The 9,744-nt window shown below is 36.7% G+C and overlaps 2 protein-coding genes across 5 annotated transcripts in view; one reads left to right on the forward strand and one right to left on the reverse strand.

Moving 5' to 3' along the window:
- The window catches only part of LOC139949643 (phosphatidylinositol 4-kinase beta-like), a 36,189-nt gene extending 31,128 nt beyond the window's left edge, over positions 1-5,061 (reverse strand). The window contains exon 1 of the mRNA XM_071948096.1: positions 4,954-5,061. The gene's annotated coding sequence lies outside the window, so the exon portion shown is untranslated. The remainder of the gene's footprint in view (positions 1-4,953) is intronic.
- A 243-nt stretch (positions 5,062-5,304) lies between these two features.
- Positions 5,305-9,628, forward strand: LOC139949638 (uncharacterized). Of its 4 annotated transcripts, none has more exons than XM_071948088.1 (6): positions 5,305-5,384; positions 6,262-6,378; positions 6,579-7,150; positions 7,657-7,797; positions 8,025-8,179; positions 8,777-9,628. In XM_071948088.1, exons 3-6 carry the CDS (start codon positions 6,619-6,621, stop codon positions 9,206-9,208), a joined length of 1,260 nt encoding a protein of 419 aa, XP_071804189.1. In that variant the 5' UTR covers positions 5,305-5,384; positions 6,262-6,378; positions 6,579-6,618; the 3' UTR covers positions 9,209-9,628. The 4 variants fall into 4 exon arrangements, with proteins under 4 accessions (XP_071804189.1, XP_071804190.1, XP_071804187.1 ...); XM_071948089.1 differs by having other exon boundaries at positions 5,305-5,350; positions 6,262-7,150; positions 8,777-9,015; positions 9,055-9,628; XM_071948086.1 differs by having other exon boundaries at positions 5,305-5,350; positions 6,262-7,150.
- Positions 9,629-9,744: the final 116 nt, after the last annotated feature.

The following is a 9,744-nucleotide window of genomic DNA, read 5'->3' on the forward strand; positions in this document are numbered from 1 at the left end:
ATTTGATCAATTTGACCTAATTCCCACCATGTTCCAACCAACCATAGTCAAAGAAAGTCCTGAATAAATAATTTCCTGTACAATCACTTCCTACATTTCCTTTTGGAGACCCCCACCATTTGACGACTTTTATTTTTAGCTCTTCAAACGAAACCAAATTTCTGTTAACCACTATTTTCCCCAGCATTGCCACTGAATGACTGAGAAAGAAATAATAAATACATCAGTTTTGTAAATCATCCATGTTGATTTGTACAGAAATGTGTGTACACATGGGCCTTTAAAACTAACTGCTAAAACAAAATGCCCATGGCTCTCGGAACCGTTTAATTGTTTTGTTAGTGGTATACAAATAAAATAACCTTTGAAATTTTGTATTAAAAAGGTGGTACAGTTTTTTTTAAATATTGCTGAAAATCTTGTACAGACCGTATTGAATACATATGACGCTATTGCTCTAACATCTGACCCACATGTACAAGATGGCGTCTGTGTGCTTGTGCATACGTGTGTGCGTGCATGTGCCATAAAAATCAAACCGGGAATGTTGCGTGCTGCGTGCTTCAATGATGTACACGTTTGGACGCGCATATGGTTTGCCCTACAAGATGGCGACTTTTCATAGCAAAAAGGGGTTATTAAAAAGGGTCCATTTAAGCATCTGAAAACTTGTGTGGCAGGGGTGTTTTTTCTTCCATTATTCTCTCGCAACTTGGACTCGTGATCAATTGAGATCAAATTTTCACAAGTTTGTTGCATTTAAAAGAGTGTATGTATTGCCACAGACACTACCCATTATGCCAGGGCCCAGATTCTGACCACAGGACTAGAATATTGCTCATGCATGTCATACAGCATCGACCAAGGACCAAATCATTGCTCTATGCATGGAGCATAGCAGGGAATGACTCACTTAGCTTTGAGAATGCAGGGAAGGATTCTATTCATTACAAACTCCCACTAGAGTGCTACACAGACTAAAGGGCTTAATTCATTGAGACTGTGTTACATCCTAGATGTCTACACCCACTCACTAACAAACTCTACTACACAACAACTACACACACATGAGAACTCACTGCTGATATAAGGCCAAATAGATGAAATACCATTTGATCGTCCCCTTCCTCATCCTTTTTTGAGATCGCATCCTTTTTGTTACTATTTTATATTTCACTCTTTTTTTTCTTAAAAGAGACAAATTTTCTGGAAGAACTTGTAACTACATCAAGTTTGGTGGTGACTCTAAACTGAAGAATTGGTGGCCAATTTGAATTAAAATGCTCGGCAGCCACCTTTGAAAAAAATGAAAAAATGTATAATAAAAAGGCCCTCATCCTTCTTGGAAAAACACCGGACAATCAAGTGGTACTTTTTTACTTGGCCTTACATTCTTGATGTCTTAGCCCACTCACAAACAAATCCTACACAACAACGAACTCGCTGCCTGATATAATACTCTGCAGAACAAATTGAAAATGTTACACCTGAACGATCACATGGAGGTGTTCCCTCAATTCAAATAATTGGACAGGATCTGATTGCTCTGTGATCAGACAGAGTTCCACTTGGCTAATTTACCATGTAACGTGGCAAAAATAAAACAGGGTTTGAAATCGAATGCCATTATCGGTCAAAGTAGTAGAAATAAAACACAAGATTATTTTTGATGAAATCAAAACTGAAAAATTAAAATTAAGAACAATGTTATTCTTGTACAACTCATTGGTGTAAACCCCTTAATTACAAACATAAATCAACTTGGTAAGCTAAACCCATTTTTTGTTAAACTATTGTACAGTGCATCCTTTATTCAAACAAAACTTTATAGTTTGTTTTTCCCCAAAACAGTTACACCAAAGTTAAGCAACTCAGTAATTTCCTAAGTATTAATTGTATTTAACAAAACCCTCAGGCAAATCACTCGGGTGGGATTTGAACCCATAACCTCTGCCTACAGATTCTTTTTTACACGGAACAGAGGAAAGTACAAGTCCAAAAATAGACTAGCACTTCATATACACATTGGTGTGCTGTAATTTAAAGCCCGGTTCATACTTCCTGCGAATGCTAATGCCAAGCGAATTTGACGTAAATTTGATGTCACAACCCTCCTTTCGCGGCGATATTCGCAAGTGAGTTAACCAAAGATGAACTGCTGCGAATTATTCGTTGCAAATTTGTGACTTCAACATTCATATAGCATTCCCATTCGCAGGAAGTATGAACCGGGCTTTAGGGCACCAAAGAAAATTAAATTATTATTTCCTGATGCAAAATTAACACAAATGAAACCTTGTAATGTGAATAGTTGCCTTGTTTTGAGTGAAGACAACATTGATAAAAAATCTCCCATCAATATCCTGTCTAAGGAAAGGAAATGCTAAATACATGCTGGCCTGACTAGTATATGTATGTATTTCATATTTGACCAAATTGTTTCAACATCTGAACTTCAGATGTTGAAATGAGAAGGGATCTCCCACAAAGAAGACAATGAATCTCTTTATCTGATTATCCTTGACTGGGAGATTAAATAAGGGGATTAAATCTTAGCCACACAATGGAATCTTATCAGGGCACCCTGCTCAAATTCCACCAATCACTTAGTTGGTAAACATAAACAAATTGCTAAGCAAAAAATAACAGATTTACGAAATCAAGGCTTGGTATTTGCGTGGAGGTGGTATTTGCAATCATCTCTTGCCTGTAGTTTGCTGAACAATCCTTGCAGAATAGTACATTATCTTTAAAATACACCGAATATGAAGCAGGTAAACCAGGGCTCGGCTCGCCCATTGTACATGTACATTGTCTAGTAAAAACTACTATGGACTAGTAACCAACTTGCCCCGTGGGCTACTAAAAACTGTGCAACCTACTTGTTTAAAATGCTCATGAATATTTCTTCCAGTTAGATATGAATATTTACATTATTTTTAGTTGATTTATTTGTGAATGTTTTACAGCATAACTTTATTTGTCTCTTGTTGTAATTGCTGCCATTGGCACATCAGAAAGATACATATTTCTGACAATACATGTTTAAAATCAGGGCAACTGTTTAGTAGCCCAGTTGGCTACTTAACAAACAAAAAGAGCTGGGCCTGTGTATAAACAGTATTAATTTAAAATGATTGTCTGCTGTATGCACCGTAGCACTTGTAAACCATTATACGGTGCTAACTAATTGGGTCTCAAAATTCATCACTGCAATAACCTATCTTTCTGAAAGTTTGTATATACTCAGCACCTTGAGTACCTTGTTTGGTAGATACGTGCGCTATATAAGACTTTGTTATTATTATCCAACAGAAGGGTAGCTGAGCCCATTCTTGTGGCTCTGCTTCAGAGTCCAACATGGAATTCTGTTTTTAGGCCACCTCTCTTCTCCGTTAACTCGTATGGTGCCTAATTTCTACAATTAGCTGTTTATGTAAAGATTGTTTTAAAACAAAAAAGAATGTTGAGCATTTCTAACAAGCAAAACTTCCAATTTTATGGCTCTGCTGACAGTAAGCAAAGAATTGGCGCTTACGGAAGCAGGGAATTATGCGCTTACGTCAAGCGGATAGTGTAGTTATTGAGAAATGAGTAAAACAAGTTACACACCAAATTTTTTTCTCAGGAGCTGAAAATTATTTTTGCATGTACATGTAAAACGTATTTTCTTACCTTTGTTTTACTCATTTCTCACAAACTATAGCACCTCAGCAACTATTATTTTCAGGTAAAAAGTAAGCTTTCTACTATCATTATCTTCAAACGGTGTCAGTTTAAGGTAAATCTGTGTACATTGTGTTTTGTGTTACAAAAAGTACCAACATTTAAAAATACAAAAAAAAAAATCAAATTCTTATGACCTTGATCGAAGAATGGTGAAAAAGAATCATTGTCATTTTAAAGTTTGAAACATGTTGTGGTTATAAATGCAGAAGAACTAGCATTATTGTAACCATTCACTATTTTTAAAAATCTCCCTCAATCTAGTTCATGGGCCTAGATAGGGACAACATATAAATAATAAAAAGTCAATATGGAGTTTTAAAAACTATGCAATATAATTTTGTAACAATCATCATAGTAAAATAAAATACAAAAACATGCACCGTTATATGCAGGCTGGTAAAGTTTCTTGCTGTTTCCTTTATTCCACCACATACAAACGTGGAGGAAAGTTTGTAGGGGAAATATCTGTATCACCCACCATTTTATTTATCAGTCAATATGAATTAGTTTCTTTACTTCTGACTGAGATTGCTGAAGAAAGGATTTAGACTAAAGTTTAGGTTTTATAAAACAAAACAGTACCATAAAATTAAAACTTGTTTACAATACATGTACCTGTTTTGTAAAAAAAACCAGCATACAACCTCCCATCCCAGGCAAACAAACAGTTTAGACTCACAAGACAAGATATTATTATAACTGTTAACAGTTAACATGGTTAAAATTAAGCCAATAAAAGAATAGTGTATTTAATTACAACTAAACAGCATCAATTCTCGTTCTTTGAGTTGACTTACCAACGGATGACCAGTTGAGTTTACACCGCTCTTCAAAAAAACACCTAAGTAAACATTTTTGGGAGGCACAGACCATAAACTTATAAAGAGCAAAAAGACAAGGCATAGTCCAAAAAGAAAGAAACAAATTCACTTCAGCAGACCCTTCCTGGCCCCTCAGACCATGGAGGAAGAAAATAGACCAACCCTTTCCTCACCAATCACGCACCCAGGCCGTGAGACTAAAAGTGACCGCAAAAGGTATAGAATAAACACCGGACAATGTGTACAGATAATACATGTCAACGAACTTTCATTTTTTTTTTACCAGTACAAAATTATCTCGACACATACATTTTAAGCAAAACTAAAATTGCAACTTCTCTGTAACATAAATCAAAACACTGGTTCAAATACAACTTTCCAACAAACACATATGACAGTTTACCTTCCTATCCAAAGATACAAATTGCTGTTGAATGGGTCTTAAAATGGGGAAATACCTCGCCGATTTCGCCCATACTTGACGGTAGATTAATCATCGCTGAAAAACGAATGGGACTGGCTGAAAGAAATGACGTCATTTAAAATGAAATAACCTTAAAATAATTCAGTGTTTTTTTCTAAACACATAGATAAAAAATGTATGTATTAGTTCTAATAAATAAACTTTTTTAAAAATTAAAATATTTATTAATTCTAATTATATTATAATATTTTTAAAAGTTATAATATTTAAAAGTTTATTATTGAAAGCACTTATTTTAAGTTCATCCAGGGTCATTGCGTTGCACATCTGCTAGGACGGCGGTAGACATGGTGAATGTAAACAACAGCAGAGACAGGTGGCCTATTTTTACTAGTATTAAAAGTAGTAAGGTTGTTGGAAATTTCTTTAATTTATTAACCATTGTCGTTTGTAACTCAGTCTTTACATGCTTCGATTGAGTTAGGTTTTTTGCTTAAATGCTGTCGAAAATCGAAGAAAACTAAACATACTATTAAAGTATTATACTAGTACTGTAGTCTACTAGTAGTAGTGTCAGTGTCACAATTGTTGTTGTTGTTTTTTCCCCATTCTTCAGACAAGATTGTCTTGTTGACGGTGTTGACTGTTGTAAACTTTGTAGTTGCCTGTCGGATGGTATTGGTACCGCTACGGTTTACAGGTGTTACTACTACTTACGGTTTAATGGGTATATTAATTATGCAACCTTTGCTGCAGTCTTTTAATATAATCAGATAATAGCCTAGGTGACCTCTATGATCTAAAATAAGTAGTAGTAGTAGTAGTAGTAATATCAATACTATTTAAATTAAACTTCAATTGGAGTTTAATTTAAATAATTACCTTAAGCCATTGGACACTTTCTGTAAACAGTATTGTCCAAAGGCCCACACTTCGTGTATCACAAGTTATATATAAAATAACAATCCTGTGAAAACTTAGGCTCAATCGATCATCAGAGTCGGGAGAAAATAACGGGAAAACCCACCCTTGTCTCCGCACGTTTCACCGTGTCATGACATGTGTTTAAAATAAATATGTAACTCTCGCTATCGAGAATTGATATTGTTTTAATGTTTTCTCTAAAAGTAAAGCATTTCATGGAATAATACTTCAAGAGAAGTCTTTCACCATTACCTTCTGTAAACTCTGTAAGTTATTTGTAAATCTGTGAACTTTTATTTTTTCTTCTGTTCCGAAAGTGTTTAATGGCTTTAATGATGATCTTCTTTTTATGTTTTTTTTCAGGAGGATAGCGCCAAGGTTGGATGGGGATTTGCGATGTCCTCACACACATTCCAACGGTCCAGAAATGATTAAAGAACACCCTCTCTGAACATCCTTTCATCTCTCAAGGGCGGTCAGGTTGGTGTAGTGAGTGTCCTGCCTCGCCTTCCACTGTTAGGACTCCAGTTCGAATCCCACCCAGTGCACTATGTGGATTGGGTTTTCAGTCCCTACTTGCCTGTGTGGGTTTTCCCTGGAACAACTCTCTGGGGTTTTCCTCCCACATCTAAAACTGAAATTTCCTCATTGTCCTCTCCCTTCCTATTTGGCTCTAATAGGAGAGCGTTGAGAATAAATATCCAGATCTGATTCTGCATCATGGATGACCTCAGGGATCCACAGTCCTTTGGCGTCTTCTTCAGCAACCTTGAAGATGACATTCCCAAGATGGAGATTGTGGCCATGATCATCTCCTTGATCTTCCAAGCGACTGGAATCCGCGTTCAAGAAAACGACGTCAGCATGAGGCATTCTAAGCCATCTAGGTGTAACGTTGCTAATGTCAATCTTCATGACATTGAGCTCCAGCGACGTACTGTTGAGACGTTACAGCAGCTGAGCAATCATCACATTCCTAACGGGTTGGTGAAGAGCGGTAGGACTCTAAGAGTCGACTACTTTCAGTCTAACAGTCTTCCGAGAGCTCCGTTGAGCCAACCGTCAAAGAACCAGACTAACGAGAATATGTGTTTAGTGAAGTATCAGCACATGGGGAACGAGACGAGATCCTTGGAGTTTAAGAGAGGGGGGAACATCTTGGAGAAATACATGAGGAAAGTTCTGTCAAGATACGTTTGTGGCTTTTTGAACAGCGAGGGTGGACAACTCATGATTGGGGTTGATGATGAAGGTATTGTGGAAGAATTGTAAATTTTATTTAGGAATAATTAACTTTATCAATAGTATTAAATCCAATGGGAGACTTTTGGACAGTCCTTTTTCAGAGTTCTTGCCAGTATTACGCGTGCTTAGACCTACTCTCGCATTACTGAGCATGAACCACTCTCCATTTACATCTTAGTTCGGGGCCCTAATTTCAGGGACCTGATTACCGCCGCATTCTGCGCAAAGCAGATAGAGCCATGAACTCAGGGCTTGGTTTGAATAACTTGAGATTTTGTCAGACTGTGTCTGTGGATGCAAAGCAATCAAAGAAAATTTATATTTTAACCAAGGTCTTATGTTTTTAAATGTGTAAGCAAAAAAACAAATATACATTTTAGAAATATGAACTGAATATTTTTATTTGGATTTCTCAACAAACACCCTGTTTAAAAAAAGATCTTTCAGCTGTTCAGTTTACAAACATTTACTGAGGTACAATTTGTAACATATCTTTGTGTTTTCCTCTTTAAGGTTTTGTGCAAGGTGTCCAGTGTAATCACAAGATTGAAGATAGTTTCCGCATCATGTTCGATCAATTAATTCATATGTTTGATCCACCCGTCTTGCCCCCAATGTATCGTCTGGACTTCATACCTGTTAGAGATGATAGAGGTCAGTAAAGGTCATAGGGTCATCTACAGGGGTCAATGTTATGAGCCGCTTAGAGGGAAGGGCATAATTTCATAGAGCTGCTAAGCCGACAACAATTGGCTTAGCGTGAAATTTTTATCTTGATAAAAAAAGGATCACAAACCAAATTTCCACATGATTTTCAGGATAATAATTATTTTGAGTACATTGTATTTACCAAAGGTGTCAAATGCCTTTCATTTACTCAGATAGAATGACCGATCTGAAGGTGGTTGCGATCGATGTAAAAGCAGGTCATTCAAACATGTTGTATGAGACACCGGAAGGAGAGGTGTTTATCCGACGAGATGGGAGTGTGCAAGGACCGCTAAGAGCCAAAGACGTTCAGGCATGGTGCCGTCTGGTTGGTACAAAATCTTCTCTCAAATAATAATAATAATAATAATGACACAGCTTTTCTTAGGCGCACTTTCTCTGTTAAAGCCATAATACACTTTCGGTTCAGAAAAGAAAAAAAAAGTTCACAGATTTACAAACAACTTACAGGGTTTACAGAAGGAAATGGTGGAAGACTTCTCTTGAAATATTATTCCATGAAATGCCTTACTTTTTGAGAAAACATTAAAACAATATCAATTCTCGTTATCGATAATTACAAATTTATTTTAAACACATGTCATGACATGACATGTCATGTGCGGAATAAGAGTGGGTTTTCCCGTTATTTTCTCCCAACTCCGATGACCGATTGGGTCTAAATTTTCACAGGTTTGTTATTTTATATATAAGTTGTGACACACGAAGTGTGGGACTTGGACAATACTGTTTACCGAAAGTGTCCAATGGCTTTAAAGATTCAAAGGTGCCAGTCTATGTCAATCAAAGAATTCTCAGATGTGTTCATATACCAATCTGAAAAGATCCGTTTTCAGAGAGTTTTGGGGGAAGGTAACCATGAGCCATTTTTCTTAATTCTGTTTATCAATATTTTTGTTTCCAGAAAATAAGTGAGGAGAACCAAGACAAAGAGAGACTCCTCAAACACCAGATTGATGTTCTTGAGATGCGTCTTCAAAATGCAGAGTGGACGCAGGGTCAAGAAGTCCAGACTGAACAAATAGAGAGGTCACGGGGTCACCGAGGCCAGATAGAGAGGTCACAGGGTCACGGAGGCCAGACTGATGAACAAATAGAGAGGTCACCGGGTCACGGAGGCCAGACTGAGGAACACATAGAGAGGTCAAAGGGTCATGGAGGCCAGACAGAACAGATAAAAAGGTCAAAGGGTCCTGGAGGCCAGACTGAACAGACTCTACACAGATCTGCCCCTACAAACAGTCTAGGCGCTAGACTGTCGCCAGCAATGTCATCACAGGTTGAACTTAACAAGGGCCTTAAAAGAACCAACTCAAAATTTTGCGCTATTCTTTAGCAAGAAATACAACCTCGTCAGCTTTCAAAGAGCAACATCTACAGAACACACAAGACCCAATGAGTCTTTCAGTGCCTGCAAAGTTGTAAATGTTAGATCTATTTTATGTATTCTGAAAGTGCCATTATTGTACATTTTTTACGTCATTAATTCGCCTTTGAGCTACTAAAAGCTGTGCAATATATTTCTACTTTTTTAAATGAGAAGTACATATTTTTGGTAATTTCAAATTATTTGTGAGTGTGTGAATGTAACTTCATTAGAATATTCAACTGGTTGTGATTGCTACCATTAATACTTAATTTTTGTTTGTTTTTTATAATAAACAAAGCCTGACCTAAACTGACCACGACTTAGACGGAGGGAGAATTTAGTACGATCCCTTGCTGTAGTGTCAATCATCCACTTCATGATTACCATTGTACACTGGGAACAAGACAAGGATAATAAAAGCAAAAGTAAAGATAAACTGTAATAAAAACAATGGCAATGTTTACATCAATGGACAAAACTACATTTTTAATATACATGTATAA

Source organism: Asterias amurensis, chromosome 17 (genome assembly GCF_032118995.1).
Source record: "Asterias amurensis chromosome 17, ASM3211899v1".
NCBI lineage: Eukaryota > Metazoa > Echinodermata > Asteroidea > Forcipulatida > Asteriidae > Asterias > Asterias amurensis.

Excerpts from the sequence above, each read along its gene's own strand:
- LOC139949638 (XM_071948088.1), top strand. The coding sequence starts at position 6,619 with ATGGATGACCTCAGGGATCCACAGTCCTTTGGCGTCTTCTTCAGCAAC. Across the intron at positions 7,798-8,024 it reads ACCTGTTAGAGATGATAGAG|ATAGAATGACCGATCTGAAG; the intron begins GTCAGTAAAGGT and ends TCATTTACTCAG. Across the intron at positions 8,180-8,776 it reads TTCAGGCATGGTGCCGTCTG|AAAATAAGTGAGGAGAACCA; the intron begins GTTGGTACAAAA and ends TTTTGTTTCCAG.